This window comes from Mya arenaria, chromosome 13, assembly GCF_026914265.1.
Source record: "Mya arenaria isolate MELC-2E11 chromosome 13, ASM2691426v1".
NCBI lineage: Eukaryota > Metazoa > Mollusca > Bivalvia > Myida > Myidae > Mya > Mya arenaria.
The window spans coordinates 41,415,757-41,440,984 of NC_069134.1; the positions used below are offsets into that span (position 1 = coordinate 41,415,757).

The 25,228-nt window shown below is 34.3% G+C and overlaps 1 protein-coding gene across 7 annotated transcripts in view; it reads right to left on the reverse strand.

The window, feature by feature from the left end:
- Positions 1-2,194: 2,194 nt before the first annotated feature.
- The window catches only part of LOC128214032 (NPC1-like intracellular cholesterol transporter 1), a 60,713-nt gene continuing 37,679 nt past the window's right edge, over positions 2,195-25,228 (reverse strand). For all 7 annotated transcript variants that reach the window (XM_052920248.1, XM_052920249.1, XM_052920251.1 and 4 more), the window contains 9 exons: positions 25,041-25,218; positions 24,769-24,930; positions 23,401-23,522; positions 21,583-21,738; positions 20,828-20,953; positions 19,652-19,796; positions 18,710-18,831; positions 14,912-15,094; positions 2,195-5,950 (listed from right to left, as the gene is read on the reverse strand). In XM_052920248.1, the coding sequence (XP_052776208.1) occupies positions 5,930-5,950; positions 14,912-15,094; positions 18,710-18,831; positions 19,652-19,796; positions 20,828-20,953; positions 21,583-21,738; positions 23,401-23,522; positions 24,769-24,930; positions 25,041-25,218 (1,215 nt within the window). In that variant the 3' untranslated portion in view covers positions 2,195-5,929. The remainder of the gene's footprint in view (positions 5,951-14,911; positions 15,095-18,709; positions 18,832-19,651; positions 19,797-20,827; positions 20,954-21,582; positions 21,739-23,400; positions 23,523-24,768; positions 24,931-25,040; positions 25,219-25,228) is intronic.

The window sequence follows — 25,228 nt, forward strand, 5'->3', positions numbered from 1 at the left end:
CACTCATAGTCCAAGTTTGGGTACATTTTTCTTTAGATTTTATGATTTTGACAAATCCTTTCAAAATCTGCTCAAATTGAGCCATTAATCGATTCAGTTTTGCAATTCAAAGTCAACACAAAGTCAAACGTTGTTTTTCAGAATTATTTCGGATTATTTCCTTTCAGGGTTCTTAGTTTTGTTATTGTATTATTATTATTGTGTGTTGACTTGTATTAACTAAATGTATTTTTTTTTACTTACATTGTTAAGAATATGTTCGTAGATAAGATTTCTATTTAGATTGTTCGCGTAGTTAGGCCAACAAGACAATGAGCTTCCACAATACATTCTCGTACACCAGAGTGATATTGCTATGCGTTAGATTTAGCATTGTCGAACCTCTGATGAATGAGAATGGGTTTTTTCATGAAGATATGGCTTCTATTGAGCTTGATGCGTACTTGGAACCAACAGTTTGATCACACAGAGCTCGAGGAATGTGAACAGGATTGACAGATTAAGTTTTGTCCAAGGAAGTGTACATGTATATCGTTATCTCTAATAATTCTGCAACAATATCAATACCCAATACAGTCCCCATTGCTACTTAAGTTTTTATTTAAATCCTGCAGATTACTGACCGAATGAAGTGCATATGTGTCACATTGAGTGAATATCGCAGGTGAGAAAAATGCGTCAACTGGACAACTGAAAGGCCCAACAGAACCCCATGACTCGTCCGCCGCAATCTTGAAGACTGCACATAGTCAGTTAATGACGCCAGGTACTCATCCTTTGTCCTACATGTACATTGGAATTGACTTCACATTTGTTGAACCCTACTGAAACAGAAACTCCAAGTCGTGTGTCCAAGATGGTGCAGAATCTAGGCTGGGACCCACTTCAGCAACTTGAAGCCAAAAGGCGGTGGAAACCATAATGATTGATATATTGATGATCCTTCAGCGCCAAACGTTTTGTTAAAAGGAAAAGGCTGTCCTCTTTAGAGCCTCTACGCTGGTCTTAGTCGAGGCTCCATCGTCTGCACACAAGAATGTAATGTATTCAACACAAGGGGTCCTTCGATCCGTTGACGTGGGCACGTTATGAAGAAGGCTTTAAAGGCTATTATATTCTATTTGTAATGTAGTAATACATATTAAAGACTGCGTTTCATTAGTTATACACCCGCTTTACAAAGTAAAGAGGGGGCTAAATAGGAATCACGCACGTCGTCAAATCCGTCCGTCCCCTTTTTGTCCCGTCCATGTCTTTCTCATTTATGGTTGGATTTTAAAATTGTATACCAGGCCTCGATTTCTCGAAACTTCTGAAGTCTCTTATAACAGGATTAAGCTTATCTCTCTATTTTTGGTTTTCAATAAATTGCTTAATGTTTACTTCTTTTAAGAGTTTTCATACTTGAGATGGGAATTATTATCATGATTATCAGAATAAACAATTGGGATTTCAAAATTGGGAAAATTAAAAAACAAATGCTGATGGTCATATGCTCATTCAGGCTGCAGAGGAAGACATTACTTGTCAACACTTGGAAAACACTCCGCAATTACCCAAAGGAGCTAGCCGAAGCTGATTCTGTTCCATTCACCAACAAATGGATGAGTTTCATCGACTTTTTGAAATGGACATAGTATTTATTTGCAAATGAAGGATGCAACGAATGTAGAGTACTCCCCACTCCCCCCCCCCACACACACACTAAAAACTTGCAGGAATTACAAAATTTTGAAGCTCTATTTCATTTTAAAATGCCTTTCCAATGCCTAGTATAATACAAAACAAGCACAGGCCTTATTAACCAATGGCAATGCAGAGTGTGCAATAACATTTATTTGTAATTATTAACATCATAAAGAGGCGATAACATTGAGTCCACAATTATTTAGGCCAGAGTTGTGGGCCTTGCTGTCCATGTCCATATTGTAATAGGCGATAACATTGAGTCCACAATTATTTAGGCCAGAGTTGTGGGCCTTGCTGTCCATGTCCATATTGTAATAGGCGACAACATTGAGTCCACAATTATTTAGGCCAGAGTTGTGGGCCTTGCTGTACATGTCCATATTGTCCGTCTCTGGCAACATACATGTACATGTTTGTACCAGGTTTCAGTTTACTTGAATTTATAACTTCAATGGTTTTTGAGTAGTGGAAATAACTTTATTTCGAGACAAGCTAACAACGATCATTCATATTTAAACATGCCTTTATTTGAAATATGCTTGGATGGTTGACATTTCGAAGTCATAATTTTTTTAGTTTTTCAAACTACATGTAATCTCTTCATGACATTCAACAAGCATACTAAAAAGCCAATACATATTATGAAACAAATGAAATCTTCTTCACACAAGAGATGTTTTTCAACCATTATGCCCCCCTGAGCGCCATGTTGTCAAGAATATTTAAACAATTGAAAGAAATATGCATGGACCGAAATGACGGCTGATTTGTCATTGACATTGGATGCCTTTGAGGCAGTTTTAAGATTATGATCATTCATAGAGTGAGGATAGTAGGTACAGTTTGCAATCATGTTCATGCTCATTCTAATGACCAATACCAAGTCATTGAACGACCAATATGTGTTGTGACCTTGACCTTTGACTTTATGACCTAAACATCACTAGTGGTCATCTACTTGGTACCCCCAACCTTAATGTTAAGTTTGACGGCCATGGATGCAGGAATTGTCGAATTATCACTCAGACAATCTTTTTGCATTAAAGGTCACTGTGACCTTGACATTTGACCCAATGACCCCTTAAATCAATAGGAGTCATCCACTGGCCAGGCCCAACCTTCATGTCAAGTTTGATGACCATATGTCCATGAATTATCAAGTTTGAATTCAAGGTCACTGTGACCTTGACCTTTGAACCATAAAATCAATAGGGGTCATTTTCTGGTCAGGCCAAACCTCCATGTCAAGTTTGAGGGTCATGGGTGCAGGCATTGTGGAGTTATCACTTGGACAACCTTTCAGCAATCAAGGTCACTGTGACCTTAACCTTTGACCCAATAACCCCTAAAATCAATCGGGGTTATGTACTGGTCATGCCCAGCCTTGGTGTCAAGTTTGATGGCCATCGGTCGAGGCATTGATATGTTATCACTCAGACAAGCTTTGACAACCTTTTCTTGTTAAAGGTCACTGTGACCTTGACCTTTGACCCTATGATTCCTCAAATCAATAGTGGTCACCTACTGGTCAGGCCCAACATTAAAGTCAAATTTAATGACAATTGGTCCAGGAATTGTTGAGTTATCACTCGGACAAGCTTTCGTCTACCGATGGACCAACTGACCTACCGACATGTGCAAAGCAATATACTCCCTCTTCTTGAAAGTGGGGCATAATTACTTAACAAAAGTTTACTGAGATCATTGAATTATGAAATATGAAATATTTCATGTGTCTACATAAGTATCTGGAAGAAAATAGATAGGGTTTTCATTTTCCAGGGTGTGCATAGCTTTTTGTAAAAAAATATATATAAAAAAAATAACTTATATTTGGTTAAATCATTCAATTTTTTTTTATATTATTTTGAAATCTCTGAATATACTTACTGTATGTGGAAAACATTTTCATTTCTAGAAACAAAAAATCAGACCCCATTTTCTTTAACAATCCTTTAATAAAACAATAACCCTTAAGGGCATTGTTTTCGTTTCTGTATAAATTGCATTCCGGTAATTACCTATTTTTGATAAGATAGGAGATGTCTAAAGGAAATTATTTTGAATCATCGACACAATAAACTACTTTTATTTTTTAAAAGAAGTGTAAGCAAGTTATTCTGCTAAATGAAAAATGACACTTTAACCGGTTACTTACAATATTTTGAGAGGTTTTGCCAAGGGCAAGGACCAGCACTGGTATTCATAAAACATCTTAAGTCATTTCTGAACTCAATATTCATTTCTTAAATTTATTGTGTTTTTTTTTTTTAAATAAAAATGATAAATATTCAAAAAAAAAATCAATGTTAATAAAGTATTTCAGATATTTTTGAATTATTTAAGAAATATTACACACCACTGAGGGTCATATGACATTATAAGGACCGGCCAGTCAGCCTCCGAAGGTGTATATGGACCGAGGCATTAGCATAAAATTATATACACATAGAAGGGTCACATCAAGTAAGGTATAATATTTTATTATATGACAAGTGAGATACCTTATGGAGGAAAATGACTTGAGATAGATTATTACCTCAGACGTTTCATGAATACTGGCCCAGGTCACAATGTATGACTATAAATGAATGAGAATAATTCTTGCAGGAAAACAATTCCCCACTAGGTAAACTTTACCACTGATGTTATCTGCAAACAATTATAATGAAATTAAATGATTGTATGGATAGTTGTAATGATAAGTTTAAATTACTAAAAGCTCTTCCTATAAAAGCATGAACATTCTAAGTGATTGTGTACTGACATGTAGATTCAAGATGAAAATCTCAATTCATCATTATTTAAACATATACACAAATACACATACATGTATACACAAATACATAAGTGCATATTGTATGAACACATGATTTCATGGCATACAACACATTTTAAAAGTATGTTAACAATATATTATGTATATTTAACATGATGCTAAAATATGTTATGCAGTTTAACAAAATGAAGTATATAAGCATTAAGCATTGAAAAACCCCATTTCCAGTGAGTTCTGGTTTTATTTTCATGAAACATCAAAAACGATACAAATAATTATTGTCTTATTGTCTCTTCTTCTTTCACTTACCCGTCTTTAATAATCTGCCTACTATTTTCACGCCATTCACACCCAATAAGCTAGATGTTGTAAATATGACATGGTGACCTTTATTCAATATCATGTCAGACTGGTATTAATCTATATGCGCGTAGCTTTATTTAAAATATGACTTTTAAGAAAATCGGTATCAAACATTCGTGGCCCAATTGCCATTACCAGCCCGAATATTGGGGCCACAACCGTAGCCCCTGCGGGCCCAGCTCCTACAGGCCTGAAGTCTTAACTATCATGTATTTTGATATCATAAAAGTCAAGACTGGCTTAAACAAAATGCAAAATATAAAATGGCAAGTTATATTCAAAAGCCAAAACATACCGATCTTTGGCAATATTTAATTAAATGTTATAACAAAACAGTATCTTAATCTATGAGCATATCGATTTACATGGTATTATGAAATAAGTTATAATCTATGCATTTTCTTTGGTAAATAGCTTACAAATATTTCAATAATATTTTCATAAGAGCAATTGTAGAGTTATAAACTTAATATAATAAATAAAAAATCTCAATTTTGTACTTGACCAACACCTGATAAAAAGGTATACCTTAATAATAATAATAATAATAATAATAATCTTTTTCATGATTAAAATACAGTGATACAAATACTGACAGTAAATAATATATAAATTTCCTTCAGAATACACAAATAAATAACTTAAACATTGCTAGCACCACAAGTTTTTGTCACGTTATTGTGAACTTTACAGCTACGCGACTGAATATCAGTTGAGTCTGTCCTTGACATTTGTTCAAGGGCAAATTGAATATCTCTTTGGGCTTGCTGTAGGGTGCACATTACACACTTTTTGTCACACCCCTGACAACTCTGAGTATTTTCTTCTCTGACCTTGACCTCTGAACCATCAAGTTCATCTATTTTCCCAAGGTCAAATAAATTTCCAATTTCAAGGTCACTCATAAGAGGTTGTTGTGACTCATCCCCATTATTTCTAACATAAGCAGTTGCTCTGGTATCATTTCTTTCAGCCATGCTTGAAATGGTTTGTATAGTACTGGAATATTGCTGTGAATCTATATGACCTTGACCTTCATGTGAAGGTCGATTAAGAAGTTCTGAATGTAGGGTGCATCTGCATTGATGGCAAACACTGTCAGCCTGTACAGAAACATCCCTGAAATCAAAAAGAATTATAACAATGTTAATATCAACATCAAATTCATGACACCGAAAAGTATTTAAAGCTGCATTCTCACAGACTGACAATTTTGACAATTTAAAAAAAAAAGGTCAGAGAATCAGCTTAAATTGGCATCAATGCCTTCAATTTGGTCATGTCAAACAGATCCCAATACTTTAGAAAACTGCTGATAATCTTATTTTTCTTAAAGTGTAAGTAAAGCTTTAAGCCATAAAACATTAATCTGTGAGATTGCAGCTTTAACTGATATTCTTTATTATTTTTGTAAACTTCCTGATGAGATGGCCACAAAGTATTCATTTTGCAAATATGAGAATAATAGCTCTTGTTTGACAACATGCATCTATTCTTATTCACAAAAAAAAACATTTGAACAAAAAATAATATGCTTAATTTTATACTTATTAAAGTTTTATACAAATTAAATGAAAAAAAAAGATGCATATTTTCATTAAAACAAACAAGACAATCGGAAGTTCCTGTTAATGCTCATGTTCATCCATCATTTAAGCAAAGGTGATATCATGGGCTCTATTTCAAGTAAAACAGTTGTATGTAGTAAGATAAGTACTTTGTTTTCGGTGATTATCTTAAACATTCATCTGAGTTATGGATAAGGTTCATGATGTTGCACGACCCCATTCAGAGTGAAAAATCACTTGACTTGAAGGGTTCTCACATGGGTCACCATTGGTCTCAACCAATGCCAACAAACCAGTAACTGACGTTTATTTCAAAATATTTTTTTTTACAGAAAAGACAGAAAAATATTTCTTAGCCTATAAAAGAATATTATATTTAGGGGAGCTAAATGCGTTTGAGACAGCGATCTGCAATTATCATCAGTGTGCGATAACCACTAGCGTGGGTTTTGATAACCTCAACACGCTTTGCCATTGCTGAAATCCTGCACAGAGGAAAGAATTCAATGATTCAATCCTTTGTGTCAAATTTAATTATTGGCCAAGGATTGCATCAATAAAATATAAGGACCCGTGGTGACTCAAGTGAGAACCCCTTTAAGTCTTGTGATTTCTCACCCTGACATATCCACTAAAAAAATACAACCTCAAGGCTACGACAAAATTCAAAAACATATGAGCTAGATTATTTTCATATTTGGAACCTCAAATTTTACAAAAAATATATACCGGTAAACATTATTCAGTTCATTTAACATTCAAATTTTCAATAAGATAAAATAAATATTTGAAATGATAATATTTTATTTAATGTGCAGTTCAATCTTTTAAACAAATTATGCCAAAATTTTACACCATTTAAAATTCAGTTCTGAGGGAGGGGCGAATGTCTAAAGGTTTTGCCCCTAACGTCAATTCCGGGATCCTCCCTGGAGTGAACATTTGGCATAGGAAGTGAAAAAAATCTCTTAAAAACTGTTTGAAATGGATACAGCAGAGGCAATAATTGTAATAAAAATTATGCAATATAGGTAATGATAAGCATTTTATGTTCTACGTAACCGGTTAAAAATCAAGAACAATTCTAAGGAAAGCCCAAGAGAAACCAGCAACATAAATCTGCTTTGGACTCTAAAACTATTGGGAAGCTACTTTTAAACTAGAACTCTGCGAGTCGGATGTGTCGCCTGACGAATTATTTACTGTCGACATTATAGCTGTTAGATTGGCATTTTATTCATTTATAGACAATGATGTTGCCATTTAACTTTCAAGTGTAGGTGGCATTTGAACCCTCAATCAGATATACCTACGGAATAAGTTTCAGGTTGAAACCTCCTATAGTTTACGAGATGTGCCACGGACAAAACCTAAGCAAGAAAATTAACAAAGGGCAATAACCCTAAAAATATGGCAGCAAGAGTAACGGTTCTTGTGCACTGCACTGGCCCTCAATGAGATCTATCTAGCTATGAAGTTTCAAGTTGATACCTCTTATATTCTTCAAGATGTGCCACGGACAAAACTTTAAGCATGAAAATTAACAAAGGGCAATAACTTTAAAACTAAGAAAGCAAGAGTTACTGTTATTGTGCACTGCACTTGCCCTCAATGAGATCTATCTAGCTATGAAGTTTCAAGTTGATACCTCTTATATTCTTCAAGATATGCCCCGGACAAAACTTTAAGCATGAAAATTAACAAAGGGCAATAATTTTAAAACTAAGAAAGCAAGAGTTACTGTTATTGTGCACTGCACTTGCCCTCAATTAGATCTATCTACATATGAAGTTTCAAGTTGATGTCACTAATAGTTTAGGAGATATACCCCGGACAAGCGAAAATGGGCCGCCGACAAAAGTAACCCCTATATGTCGTCTTTTCAGGCGATACAAAAATGAGAGATTGCATCATCGGGGTAAAAGGCAGGGATATATTCTTCCATAGTATTACCACATAAATTTCCACTGCTATAATTTAGTTACCACAGAAATTGCCACTGCTGTATAATTTAGTTACCACAGAAATTGCCACTGCTGTATAATTTAGTTTTCACAATTAGGAACAGGAATTTTCCAGAAAATGGAAAAAAGGAGGGTGAAAGATTCCAACGTGAAAAGGGGGTTTCCGTGGTGATGGGAAATACTTACAAATCATCTCTACACATCTAAAGATAGATATGAGAATCTACTTCAGAAAATAGCCTCTACAAAGAACATAACTAAACCAATTATTAGAATTAACTAATTCTAATCAGATACTGCAATCTATATAAATAAATAATTCAAAATGAAAATATTTCTCATCATTATACAGTAATTTAAAGGTATCTAATGTACACGTGAGCTTGTCAATTCATTGACCTATTGGTAATAAAGTTTTATTTTATGTTTTACAGTGGTTTATAGAATGCGTAGTGAAATAAAATTGATATTTCACTGTTTCGAAGAGTAAAAATATGAAATTGATATTTTTCATTGTTTTGAAATTTAACCCTGCTCACTGTTTTAAATCAATCAAGGCTGGGAAACAATTTAACTGCCATCAAATTACATTATGTGCGCATACAAATTAGCACTTTTTTTCTACCAAAAAATGTAATCAAATCAATTTAATTCCAATTTAAGGCATATAATAGTAAGAAATAAATGTTTGTTCCAGTGTAAGATAGCATTACATTTCACCTTATGAAATATAACTTTTGGTGCTCACTCAGTGAACCTATTATGATCTTACATTGAAATAACAATTATCCTCTATAAATTTTGAATCCTTAAGTGACCAATATGATTTTGGTATCATTTGTTATAGCATTGCTTGCTGGTTACTAATATATAAAAAAACGACCAAAAACTTAAGATATATATATAATTTATATATATATATATATATATATATATATATATAAGATATCATTGCAGTTCCAATTTTTGTTCTTCTTTTCTACTGTTAATGTTATATTTTAAGCCAAAAGTCCTTGTAATATATTTTCGGTATAATATTAGGAGCATTATTTCTCTCATTACTAAAAATAACTTAACCATTCCCTTCATAACTATGCCTTTTTACTTCTATGCTAAAGTTATATATATATATATATACGAGGGATTTCAACTTGGACGACTGATTAGGCCACTTCTCAATGAAAGAAAGGGCATATATTCAATGATACCAAAAAAGTATAGGGTCACTAAGCCAACAAGATTAACATCATTGTACGATGGATACCTTAAAATACAAATTAAAACATATAACATTAAGAACTGCGTAAGAAATAAACTTACTAATTTATTATATGCTTTCAAGTGGTTTATAGAGATTTATCAGTGAAATAAAATTGTTATTTCACAGTGAAAATATCAATTTGATTTATTTTTATTTTTTGAAATTTAAGTCTCCAGGTCTCAGTTCTAAATCAAACATAATTTCAACCACGCCATTTCTCAAATGACTACGTGTGCATTCAAATTGGCGCATTTTTAAAGAAAAAGTGTAATTAAATTACTTTTAATTCCAATTTTAGGCATATAATAAAATGAAAAATAGTTTGTTTCTGTGTTAGAAAGCACAAGATTTCACCTTAGGGACACCAAAAAGTGAATATTTCAATCGTTGCTACGCCACTCATGAAAATATAAATTTTGGTTCTCACTCGGTGAAATATATTACGATCTAACACTGAAACAAACAAAAATCCACTATATAATATTAAACGAACTTACTAATACATCTGGCATTTTAAACATGCAGAAGAAAAGAAAACAACTGAGACGATCATTGGCTAAAACTAGAAATAAAGATTACTGTGAGGACACAACATATATCAATCTGCACGAAATGTTGACTTTACTGTTTCCAGGCTTAGCGCTAGACTGTTGTTACAACTTCTATTTCTATATCGAGTTCCAACCTTCTTGCACTTAGCCTAGAGTTTGGTTTTCGTAATAAGTGAAAAAAAAATAATCTTATTTTCTTTAAGGTGGAACGCGACTATGAATTTTTTTTCGAGTTACTGTCTGAAAATTGGTATACGAATAGAAGAGCTTATGCCCAATTAGGGACTGTTTTTACTTTTTCAATATTCGGAACGGTTTTGAAACTATGACTCCTCAAAATATACCACTGACGTCAATTTTGAGACGTCTCTCATATTTTTGCGTTCCAGCTACAATAACCGATAGTTTCACCAATTTTTCGTTTACCGCTAAGAAATTTAAACCTCAAGTGCGTCTTGTGAAAACGTTCACGCTCATTTATTTTTCTTTCTATTGTTTTACGTTATTTATTTAAAATTCGTCTTTAACGTCATTTTTCGCGGGAAACACGGCGTCGTGTTTTGCTGAAAAAAGTGCGCCTTTCTTTAATTCTTGAAAAAACTGCTCGTTTAATTTTTGATTTTTTTAAATACATGTATTCAATGTTTTATTACAAATCGCCTGATATCAAAAAAAGGGTACCTCACCGACTTCGTTTTTGCGCAGTATCAAATAATCTAACCTCTATACCTGTTTTTTTCATTACGTATTGTTATAAAACGTTTAGCATGACGTAAATCGAACTATTATTTACGCTAATAAGAGCTTAGTTTTGAATAAACCACTGATCAATAACATATAACAGTTGTTGTTAATTTTAGTTAGATTGATAATTCAACATTGTTTTCTTCTGTTGAATTCCGAATAGTTAACATTTTTAAATAATTAAAGCACTGATTGTAAATGAACTATAGTTAAAGTGACATGCTTATCCAAAATCCATGCATAAACATGTATAACAAGATCAATTTTGTCTAATAAAACTTTAACTTCTTACTCAATTATGCATTTATGGAAAAATTAATTACTGATTACAAGATTTTAACCGCGTGTTTAATAACAGAATGCACAAAAATATTAAATTATTGGTGAATGCTAAAATATTTACTGTGGTCTACTCTAATCTCATAATGTAAAAATACCATGTTTTATGCTCATTTCTTTCAAATGAACTCGGTATTTCTCATAAGAACCTTTGTTTTCGACAAAATTTCTCCATCCAAGCGTCAGATCACATACGACCTTACTTTCATGAAAGTCAAATAGACTTATTTTATTTGCATGTAAAATGTAAGCTTTTTATTTATACTTATATATAGCTATATCCTACCTATATAAATATTATGACAACAATATGCTATACTTTTAAACTGTACTATTATTGTATATACTATAATTTATGTTCTATGTCTATCAATGTTTGGATATATTATGAATATGTCCAGCCATGGGGAAATTAAGATATTGAGTTGAGTTGAGATGGGAGAGTAAGAGTGCATCTTTAAATAGTTAATATAAGCTCATTTTGTTAAGGGTTGTTATAGCTCGCTCGCTCACACGCACGCACGCACGCACGCACGCACGCACGCACGCACGCACGCACGCACGCACGCACGCACACACACGATCATACTCACGCCCATACACACGCACGCACACGCTCTCACACGCATGTACGCTCTCACACGCAGGCATGTATGTACACACGCCCGCACGCACGCACGCGTGTACAATACGCACGGCAGGGACATTGAGTGCGGGATAAGGTAGCTATGTTGGCTTCGGTATCATGGGCATTGAATGCATCGCCAAAAGTTGTCTCATGAATTTGCTTGTACTCACGAGAAGCTTTGATTGCCTTATAACTGCAGATCTCTACTGATACTTATTAAAGAAATTGGTAACTAATAAAGTAGTAGAACCGTTTATTGTTGTGTTATTACTGTAGATGTATATATATATATATATATATATATATATATATAAATAAAAACAAAGCACTAATCAGCATAGTCACAGCTCATAGCATAGTGACTGGAACGATTATTGTTGTGTATTATCAAAATATTATAATTCGGCAAATGAGATTGCTTAATAATTAAGAAAGCCTCTCATTAAAATAGCCGCCAGATTTAAGTCATTGATGTATAAAGCTGGTTATTCAGCGCCCGTCTTGTGTGGAATTAGATATTTTCACAACAACAATAACAAATATCCCTAACATAAAACTGATCAGACACTCTAAGATTTCTAATCTTTCCATTTAATAAACAAAAACAATTCGATTAACGTCATGCTAAACGTTTAAATACACTACGTATTGAAAAAAGAAACAGGTATAGGGGTTAGATTATTTGATACTGCGCAAAACGAAGTCGGTGAGGTACCCTTTTTTTGATATCAGGCGATTTGTAATAAAACATTGAATACATGTATTTAAAAAAATCAAAAATTAAACGAGCAGTTTTTTCAAGAATTAAAGAAAGGTGCACTTTTTTCAGCAAAATACGACGCCGTTTTTCCCGCGAAAAATGACGTTAAAGACGAATTTTAAATAAATAACGTAAAACAATAGAAAGAAAAATATATGAGCGTGAACGTTTTCACAAGACGCACTTGAGGTTTAAATTTCTTAGCGGTAAACGAAAAATTGGTGAAACTATCGGTTATTGTAGCTGGAACGCAAAAATATGAGAGACGTCTCAAAATTGACGTCAGTGGCATATTTTGAAAACTCGTAGATTCAAAACTGTTCCGAATATTGAAAAAGTAAAAACAGTCCCTAACTGGGCATATGCTCTTCTATTCGTACACCAATTTTCAGACAGTAACTCGAAAAAAAAATCATAGTCGCGTTCCACCTTAAAATTTAAAAAAAAAGTGAAATGCTTGAAAAGAAAAGAAGTTTCACATTAACATGTACAAGAATTCAGTCGAATAATCGTTCTTTTCAAAAAAATATTTCAACAATGCACCTGACTATAAAAAGTATGTCCCCCAGGGGCCTGTTTCAATAAGGGATTTTAATTGTACTTTGTAATTTCAATAATCTTAAAAATGTATAGACATCACAAATGGCCATACAGCAATTATTTTAATTTCCTCAACCTATATAATGTGTTCATTTTCAATACTGGCTGAAGTTTTATTGACTCAAATATGCAGCAAATTATGAAAATATGCCAGATTTGAAGATAATTTCAATTTTCGACATAAATCAACTAAGATCTTTATTAAAATGGCCCCCAGGACACTTTTAATAAAATGTTACTGAACATCATTTTAATTTTACGAGGTCCTTTTTTGTGCATTTTTTTAATTCAGTCAATGAATTTATCTTCCATAAAGATCATTTTCTCCTACTTTGCTTTATCATAAATTTCCAACTTGACAGCTTAACAAAAATTGTTAGTATCAAAACTATGCTAAATTTGAACAATTTACATTAATTATTTAAAGACAAGCAGTTATGAAATTGTTCATTCATGAACCATCTTAATGAAATTTTACTGAGAATTTTTACGTAAAGAATGCTAAATCAAAAATCAGTATTAAATGGTGAAATCAAACCTGTTGTATCGACTCCTCCTGTTAGTGGTCAACATAATATTTTGTCCAATGTTTAGGACAAACTTCCGAAGTTTTCCAATACATTTATTTCAGTAAATCAGCAGTCAGCTGTTATTGGTTTTAATCATGTGAAGCGGTAGATACAAACAGTGGCTGTCCCAGTTAGTGGGTAGTTTACAAAACAGTATGTAGACAACCAAAAAGCTTAGATATTGTTAGTATAATTATGCTTACACAAAATAAATGGTTATGTAACTGTGACGCTTCAAACCATTTATTTTTGGAAGTACATTCTAACAATCTATCTTTAACCATTTTTTAATTTCAACTGGAACTCTTTCACTTCTTCATCTCTAGATACAAAAAAAATAACCAAGAAAACCAATTTGTGCAGTAGAAGTCTAACATTTCGTGCAGTCTGACGGGTATTCGTATCAAATCATACCTCTTAAGGCCAGTCATATTTCTCTGAACAAGCACAATGAATAGTATACATATATTGTCAACTTTATACCAAATGATCATCTGTTCTATATAGAAACCAATCAAACATCGTCCTACAATACTTGTCAAAAATTGAAAAATACAAAGTTCTGCTTCTAACCAAAATAGTAAATCATATATTTTTAGTATATCTAACATTTAAAATACATGTTTTTTATAATTCCAATAAATTAAATATCAAACATTGGGTCGACTGTTCAGAAATAAGTTAGATAACAACGTTGTTAACACCATCATTGTTGACTTTAAAATCTTTACTGCACTGGAAGAGTAATGGATACACTTGTAATCTGCAATATTTCTGACAAGATCTGCTACAACTGTCTTAGCTGTACTTGTTTTATGCAAATATGTGAGCATATCATACAATAGTTCACCTTTTTAGGTTAACAACGATGCCGTTAACAAATTTGTTAATCAACAAAATTCTGAACTATCCGCCCTATATCTAACATTCCCAAATCTACCTTAAATGCCCACATCATTTAATATCATCATCATGTCTGAAAAAAACATCATATCTAAAAGCCATCCAACTCCAATCCCCACTAAAAACATACATATGTTCAACATTATAAATTTTTTGACACACGTCACATCTAAAAAAATGAATAAATAATTACCTTAACATGACCGTTGCCCTGTATCTTGGCCCCGTCATGCAAGTGTTTAGGATCAGCCATGCCGTTATGCTTGGGCGCCATTTTTGCTTCTGAGGGGTAGGGCGAGGGGCCCACCCAGCTGAGTATTACGGGCAGGTATACAAGCCCATGGTAGAGCCCGAAAATAACCACGGTCATAAATACCTGAGAAAAGCAGTTATCATAAGGCATGCGTGTTATATAAAAGTTAAAATGCTGAACATAAAAATATAGGGACCATTTAATACGCCAAAATGTTGTAAGAAAAAGTAATTTATTGGTCAATAAGTCAGCGTAAGAAATCAAATAAAAATGTTAACTTGCAAAGACCAATAGACCCAATGTTATATTTCAAGTAATAGTTAGATGACATGAACTAAAATCTTAATGATTAAGAATGGGCGGAGTGAGCAAAGCAAACTTAACTGACAGAATACAATCTCATTGGCTGATACAAATAAATTGCATAATCTAACGCAGGGAGTGTGTTTCAGATGAGTGGCAGTAGGCGGACCTTTAAATTAAGCCTGAGTACATAATGATTGCCTATCTGCAATTTCATTGGCTGTAAATGTAGGTTGTATTCTAAGCCAATTTATTAGTTTAGAAGAATTTCTTATTAAAAACCAAAAATAAACATTTTGTTAAATCAATTGCTCCAGAGAGTGAGAGATAGTGTTATTTGTGAGGCAAATAATGCTTACTTGTCTGTTGTAATTGTTTTCAGTGGAAAAAGGGGAATAACTCTACAATAATTAATGCCGAGTTATGGACCTTGCTACACATGTGCAACATGTGAATATGATGTTTTCTGAGTTATGGCCAAGTTTGATATTTGTGCATGCTGTAGCCAAGGCCAATTATGGCAATACATCAAATACGTCAGGTTGATTTCGTCTAAAAACAGAGAAGCTAAAAATGGCATTTCATCACTGATTTTCTTTTATTTTGGCATAGTATTCTAACTGTACAAAGCAATATAATGCCTACTTTGTATCTGTTCAAATACAATTCTCAAATATCGTCTGGTGTGATTTACAAAAGAACAATTTTCTTTCGCATGCTAGAAGGCTCTTGAATTACATCACCATCAGTATCCGCCTTCATACAAATAAAAAATGCAATTTATATCCAGTGTGAAATTAAGTCTGTCTGAGAGCCATCATTTTTATCATTCTCGCTAGACATTTTCATGTGAGCATAGACCTTGAATGTTATACAAATAAGTGGCATGGCGTGATTTTGGGCCTTTGGACATAATTACTACATATTAAATTAACTTTATTATACTAGACATCAAATCTCTAGCCAATTGAAAGAGCCTTTGACACAGACATAATGCTCTTTGATGCAATTGCAACACAAAATAACATGGTGTTGAACAATAAGCAGATAATTATCATTGCAATTTATGGCCCAGACAAGGTTGAGGTCTAGATGGACACACTATCATACATACATGGAACCTGGTACAGACTTAGGTCTTCTTAGCCACACAACACCTCATCATGTTGAACCTTCATGGCAAGTTTTTGAAAATCCTGTAATGCATGGTCAAGATACAGCCCAAAAAAGTATCATTGCACCTCTAAGAGTGACCTTGACCTTTGTCATACAGACAAGACTCTTGTGGGCTACATGCCACCTCATCATGGTGAACCTTCATGGAAGGTTTTTTAAAAATCCTATAATGCATGGTCAAGATACGTACAGCCCAAACAAGGATCATTGCAACCTTTGACTTCTAATGGTGACCTCGACCTACGACATACAGACAAGAATCTTGTGGATTACATGCCACCTCATCATGGTGAACCTTTATGGCAATTGATCATTTCAACCTTTGACCTCCAAGAAAGACCTTGACCTTTGAGGTACAGACCAGGCTCTTGCGTTTGACACCCAAACCTATCATGGTGACCCTTCATGGCAAGTTTTTTGAAAATCATATAATGTATGGTCATGATATAGCCCAGCAAAGGATCATTTCAACCTTTGACCTCCAAGACCTTGACCTTTGAGGTACTGACCAGGTTCTTGCGCTTGACACCCAACCTATCATGGTGAACCTTCATGGCAGGTTTTTTGAGAATCCTATAATGTATGGTCAAGATTCAACACGGAAAAGAATCATTTCAACCTTTGAACTCTAAGGGTGACCTTGACCTTCGAGGTCTGGGTCTTATGGTAAGTTTTTTAAAAATTCCTTTAATGCATGGTCAAGACACAGCCCGGACAAGGTCAGTCCAAACAGACAGACACACTGACAAAAGTACAAACACGAAACGGACATTGTGGCAATATGTCTAGCTGACAGCACAAGGGCTTGACAAAAATACCAAATATAACAGACTTTTTATTGCATTTCAATATTTCAATTTCTGCTAAACTTCCTTTTTTTAATAATTTATGAGCACTGTTTAAAAGCGGTTTGACATTTCAGACGCACTGAAACTTTAAATCAGGAAGTATTGTTAGTTATTAATTTTCAAAGCAGCCATAAATTATTATTTTCATATAATTATGTTTTGCATTAGCAAATAATAACTTTCATAAAAATATTATCATCATCTTGAAAACTAAAAGCAAGCTATTTTATCTTACTGACAAAAGTTTCCACACTCAATACATCAACTTTAGTTTCACATAAAATTATTCCAAAGGCCTTCCAATTTAGCGGCTTTTTCAGTTATAACACATCTAATAATAAATATTTCTTTGACTTCAGCCATTTTCAAATTTAAAGAAGTATATACACATTTTTAACATGATAGTCTGTATTCTTAATAAAGGCAATGAAAATAATATATTTCAGAAATTATCAAGTACTTACATCATATGACCAGTGAGATTTGTAAATTTAGAAAATTTCTTGAGTTTAGAAATGACTTAAGATATTTGATGAATACCTGTCGTTTCAACAAGCTAACTGCTAACGGATGCAAATGCTAATCTGTTTTTCTAGGTCAATCAAGGGACAAAACTCAACAAATTCCTAATGGTATGCATCGTCGGATACCCCCAATACACTTTTGTGCTATGCTTTATTGTGTACTGTGGGCGATTTGGCTAAATAATTCTCAGAATTATGAATAATAAATGAGGCAGTATCATTGATCCACATGGAACCAATGTTGAAATATGCTTTAACACTCATACTAATGTTTTCCCCGTAAAAAAAGGTATTGTGGCAAAAGCTTGAATTGAACTCGGTCCGCCAGTTCACTACAAATTTGAAAAACAGCCTCCACAGTCTCCAAAAAAGACCACTCTAAAATACAAGGTCTATATACTGTCTATATTCCGAACCAAGGATATGTTTCAAATTTTGTATCTATACTAAAACAGAACCTTATCATCTTAGACTTAATCACTTTTATTCATGCATTGGCTGAAACAAGAAAGTTGTAATGAAACTACTTGTTCTATATTTTATGTCTTATTCCGACTTCAGAATATAAACGGTTCATGCGAGTTCATTGGAAGAAGAGTTGCCTCCCCTGCATATTCATATGAACGAGAATTTGTGAGTCAATTGTCCCACCATAAGCATTAAGTGTAACGGAAGAAAGTAGAGATCACTATGTATGAGGCTGAGTTAATTTGTGTACCAAGTTCCAGTTCAGTATCCTTAACAGTTTAGATGATTTGGTCATAGATTATTTAATTGCACTACTCTGTCGCCCTCACAAATAACATCAAGTCTATGACAACACCAAGGACTAACCTTGAGCTTTCCCCCTCAACCTTTCCGTTTAACAAACCTAATTATCTATTTACCCGGAAAAACAGCATAAATCCGTAACTCGTGCTGTTTGCAAGAAGTACAAAGGCAAGGAAGGTACTGAGCCCTCCGTTCAATACTGCTGGACCTATACTGCAAAGTGTCGCTTTCGCTCGATCTGAAATAGACACAGAAAATCATATGAAAACCTTTTTTCTGGGACATGGACTTGCTTAATCAATGTAATAGCAAAATCTCCCATTCAATAGGATGATATGGGTGTCTATTTTGTTTGGAAGGTATACAAGCCACACAGAGTGAATGTAAAATGCTGTTGTTGTTATTCAGTTGAGCAAGGGGCATAACGCAATTATTATAAAGCCAGAGTTATGGACCTTGCTATACATGTGCCTCTTGTCCCCGGCAACACAAGTTTCATTTGAATATCTTGAATGTTTTTTTTTTACATATAATTGCTGAGGTTCAAGTTTTGCAAAAGGCTGCCCCAAACAATAATGACACATACCTCTCATTTCACTTTGAAAAAAAGATGAGCTAAAGATTGTTCTGTTATTTAAGTCAAACATGTACATGTGTTAATAACCAGGAATAAGGAATAACCTCTATCAATAATACATTTATAAGTCAATAATTATGAAACCTTGGCATGCTGGCAGTTGAATAGTAATCAAGTTGAGGATCTTGTTAAGATCAGACCAAAAGTACGGCCCAAAACAAGTCCCTTATATACCAGGATCAACTGTAACTCAATATTTTCGTTTTGGTTTAATTTGTGTTATACTCCCCTTTTAAAGAGTTTTGTTTTGTATAAAATCAATTTTAAGCAAATTTTTAGGGTACATGAAACATTATACTTGAAATTTTCATGATTAAAATACTCATGAGAAATTGGGGCCATATGTTGGACATATCCAATCTGGCTCATTATCATACCCTTTTGAAACAGGAAACAATACACAATATCAGTGTTGTCTAACCTTCCCTATCCCCGAGTAAAGTCATGAACATGTGACCCACATGGGCAGAATAGTCCACTGCCAACCCAACTGACAGGGTGATCAGAATGCTAGTAGCTGTATCAATGGTCACATCCCAAAACTGCAGGGTACCAGTCACATCAATCTGAAAAAAGAGGTACATGTATTATAGCTCATTATTGTATACTAAGGGGTTATCAGAATGCTGGTTGCCATATACATGTAAATGGTCAAATCTCAAAACTGCAGGACCAGACACAGCAATCGAAAATGAATGGAAGAGTCCATGATTGCTTATATATGGAGGTTGATAAGGATGCATGTTGCTGTGTCAATGGTCACATCCAAAACTCTTGAATACCAGTAACTGCAAGCTGAAAAAGGTAGAACAGCCAAATATTGTATTATATGGAGGGTGATCAGGATGCTGGTTGCTATGTCAAGGGTCACATCAAAGAACAGAAGGAAACCACAAACATCAATCTGAAAAAGGTGGATAAATCTATTATTGTATTTTATGGAGGGTGATCAGAGTGTTGGTTGCTGTGTCAATGGTCAAGAACTAAAGAACTAAAGGGTACCAGTCACATAAATCTGAAAAAGGTGGAAAAGTCCATTTTTGTAATATTATAAGGGGTAATCAGGATGCTGGCTGCCATGTCAACGATCACATCCAAGAACTGAAGGGTACCAGTCACATCAATCTGAAAAAGGGCAGAACAGTCCATTATTGTATTATATGAAGGGTGATCAGAATTTTGGTTGCTGTGTCAATTGTCATATCCTAGAACTGAAGGGTTCCAGTCACATCAATCTGAAAATGGTTATAGGCCATTTTGGTATATTTATGTATCAGGATGCTGGCTGCCATGTCAAATTGGTCACATCCAAAACTGCAGGGAACCAGTCACAGTAATCTGAAAATGAATGGAATAGCCCATGACTGTACAATGAGGGTAATCAGGCTGCCGTGTCAATGGTTGCATCCCCAAACTTTAAGGTATCAATTACCTCATTCTTGATCACATCTAGGTATAATCAGGATGCCAACATCCAAGTATTGTAGGCTAACTGTGCCACATCAATATAGTAATAGGAGGAACAGTCCTTTGACATTTCTATTTATGGACTTATTTTTACAGAAAGTCTGCAATCAAAACCACAAAAGCAACTTACCACAGTGAAAGCAACACATGAGAAGACAAGGATGCTGGTCCAGAGATTGGAAATCAGCAGCAGGGTGACTATAAATACACACAACCCAGCCAATGCCAGGTTCCGATACAGCTCACCCTTTAACACCTGTAAAATGGACAGCATTACTCTGGGTTAAAATGAGTCTTTTTGGAAATACGGTCTGCATAGGTTTAAGTGAGGTTTTTTAGTCTCCAAGTAAGGATGGTGGCAAAAATTAAAAATACTGTTTGGCCTTTTACTTCCTTGCAAACCCCACTTAATTGTTGTTGAGTTAGCCAAGCAAAAAGTTTGGGGATTTTTCAGAAAAATTTAGAAGAAAAGTATAATATCTTAAACAGGCTACACAAATAATTATCATAAAGATACTTTTTGCAAAAAGACTGTACATGAATTTTTTTCTTAGAAACTAAAGCAACAGCAGAAGACAAAGTTTAAGACTTAACAAAAAACCCCACATAAAACATTATATTACCGCATCAGCTTCATTATTGAGATTTATGGATCCATAGTTAAAGCAAGATCCATTCATAAAGTTTGTTATTTTAGCTGTTTTTTTTTCTGATCATTTTTTTTCCATAAAAAGTGTTTTTTTTAATCCACAAACTTTCAAAACAGTTGGGTGTGCGCCTGTATCGTAGATAGGGTCAGGAAGCCCGTCCAAGGTGTTGTTTCTGTTAAGACCTAAGTTAAACAAAGTTAATCTTAATAAAACTATCCATAAAACTTTATATTACCCTATTTGTTTCATTGTTGAGATATTTGAACCCATAGGAAAAGCAAGATCCATTGACGAAGTTGGCCTTGTCCAAAATGGCCATCAGACTATCCATGGCATCGATATCACCCGCCGAGCTTGCCTGGTGCGTGTGGAAGAACGGGATATATGTGGCCTGTAAATGGAAAAAAATTATCATCATGTTTTATTACTGCTTACTTCTATATAAATATATTTCGCCTTTGTTCAAATGCTTTCAATGTTGTACATAATTTCAAAATTGTCTATTTCCAGTGGAAGATACTACTGTGAAATCATTTATATTCGTTGGCATTAAATTTCGTGGTTTGCCAAAAAAATACAATTTCGTGGGTACTTGAATTCGTGGTTTTTCGTTTTTGAAAAAAAAATCGAAACTACGTTCGTTCTAGATCGTCTGCATTATCTCCACGCGCTGGCCCGTGATTTCCGTCTTCTACGTCACTCGGTTTATAACACTCGCTAAAGTGGTACGGCATGCCAATTAAGTGCATATACCCATGTCATACCGTTGTTTTGTACATTGTCACGTTGGAAAATAAGTAACCTCCAATGTAATCTATTAATCATTTCATTAAAGAAAAAAAATCGAGAATCGACACTCACTCTTGTAAACTTGGAAATTTCCATTAACAGCACATGTTTAGGCACGTGCTTCAGTTATTTGGTTCATAAAACACATAAAAATGATTTGGTTTGTTATTTGTTAAAGGCTGATATAATATATTAACAAAAAAATGATAGTAAAATATGCAGTGAGACGGAAATTTACGCTGCGTACTGCGGCCTCTGTAACGATTAAACTAGACTATACGTACATAACATGGCAATTGAAAAGTGAAAAAAGGGTTTATATTTCGTTGGATCTTGAATTCGTAGATCACCCAACCCACAAAAACCACGAACATTAATGCCCCAAGAACATTAATGATTTCACAGTAGTTCGGTCTAAATACTAAATACATCATCCAAAACCTTTTCCTCTACCTAAACTGTACCTATACAAGTATATGTTTTCTAAAACAAGAGACCCACAAGGGGACATTAATGCATGTCAGTTTTTCTCATGGTTATCAACAATAATTTAAAGGGACTAGACACCAGTGGTTTAAAAATTGGCAAATACAGTATTTCCTCTAAACAAGCCTAGAATTGTCAATGTGAGCTAATAGGAGGCCGATAATACATCATTTTACATATTTAAAAGAATAAACACAACAATCATGATGCTGTCTCATCTGAGTTTCCACAATCAAAAATAGCGGTAATATTGGTTTCCTAGTTTAAATTAGATGTGTTTATGAGTACAGATAAATATATCAACGCTATTTTTAAACTCACTGGAATTTAAATGGTAGACAACCGCAGTAAATTTAGAATTGGAAAAAGTTTTTTACAATTTTATTTTTTTTCTTGCAATTGTATCATCTGGTGTCTAATCCCTTTAAGACAAAGTAATAAACCATGCAACACATGTGCAATATGTGAATATTTTTAACAGTATTTGAGTTATGGCCAAGTTATGGCCAATGTTAACACTTTACACGATAACGCTCTCATCACCACCCCTAGACATGCAAACAAGGCTTCCACAAAATCTTCACTTTTAACAGACAAGCTTAAAGGATAATTAATTTTATGATTCTAAGCATGCATTGAAGCTAGAAACTCCTCGAACCAATCAGATAAAAAGTGCTTTCAGGGTATTTGTTTTATATAGATCTAAAGAAAATAAAATGTCTCTGTTTTAAAAACTGATTATCCTTCCCAAACTAAATTGTGATGGGATTTCACCTACTTGAATTGTTGGTGTGGAAGAGTTATCAAACTTGATGAACTGTCCGAATGATCTCCCTTCCCGCTGTTGTAGGAAATACAGCAACAAGGAGTTAAATGCTTCACTGGACTGAGGAAAACCATCTGCAAAATGATCGTGAAAATTATAAAAGTAGTTTTCCAACCAGACAAATCCTGTGCTTGTCATTTTTGCAGACACTTTTTGCACTCATCGTTTCAAATAAAAATGGCAACAGACACTGACAATGACAACAAGGCTGTCACAATTCTTTTAACTTATAGTTTTAAAAAACAGAGAGGGGGGGGGGGGGGGTGTTGGAGGTTGTTTGTTAAGCTAGGTACCAAAACATATGGAACTCATTCTTGAAGCTTGGTACCAAAACGTAACAGAACCATTATTAAAGCCAGGTACCAAAACATATTGGATCCATTCATTAAGCTGGGTACCAAAACGTAACAGAACCGCTCTTACAGCTAGGTAACGAATCATAAGGAAATCATTCTTGGAGCTGGGTATCAAAATGTAACGGAACCATTATTAAAGCCAGGTACCAAAACATATCGGAATAATTCATAAAGCACGGTACCAAAACATAACAGAGCCATTCATAAAGCTGGGTACCAAAACATAACGGAGCCATTCATAAAGCTGGGTACCAAAACATAACGGAGCCATTCATAAAGCTGGGTACCAAAACATAACGGAGCCATTCATAAAGCTGGGTACCAAAACATAATGGAGCCATTCATAAAGCTGGGTACCAAAACATATCGGAATCATTCATAAAGCACGGTACCAAAACATAACGGAGCCATTCATAAAGCTGGGTACCAAAACATAACAGAGCCATTCATAAAGCTGGGTACCAAAACATAATGGAGCCATTAATAAAGCACGGTACCAAAACATAACGGAGCCATTCATAAAGCTGGCTACCAAAACATAACAGAATCATTCATAAAGCTGGGTACCAAAACATAATGGAATCATTCATAAAGCACGGTACCAAAACATAACGGAGCCATTCATAAAGCTGGGTACCAAAACATAACGCAGCCATTCATAAAGCACGGTACCAAAACATAACGGAGCCATTCATAAAGCTGGGTACCAAAACATAATGGAGCCATTCATAAAGCACGGTACCAAAACATAACGGAGCCATTCATAAAGCTGGGTACCAAAACATAACAGAATCATTCATAAAGCACGGTACCAAAACATAACGGAGCCATTCATAAAGCTGGGTACCAAAACATATCGGAATCATTCATAAAGCACGGTACCAAAACATAATGCAACCATCCTAGATAAACAGGTTATGTCTCTAATGTGAAATACAGAAAATGTATACAAAACAATTTATACCTTTTACTTGTGAGGTAACCATGGAATCTTGTGTAGTTTTGAGGTAGTTGGTGAATGCTGGGTACCAAAATACAACAGAACCATTCTGAATATATGGGTCACTGGTTACGTCACTGTACATAGCTTCTAATTTCCTTCTGTTTACAAAGTAGTCCATGCCATCTGGAAATTAATAAATAAGCATTACGAATCTAGAACAATCACTATGACTATCACTGAACTCAAAGCAGACTGTAGCTATACATATTAATGACATTAATTTTTCTTCATACCGCAGTATATGGAAGCATCAAATCCCCTGTCTGGGTAGTATTTCAGCTGGGCTTGTACATACTCGGTGGCGTATGAATCTTGTGGAAGGTAGTCGTAGATGTTAAAATCCTGTCGCAACATAGTAAAGCTCCATATATTTACACACACTAGCACGGCTGTCACTATAACTACACATACCTGAAATATA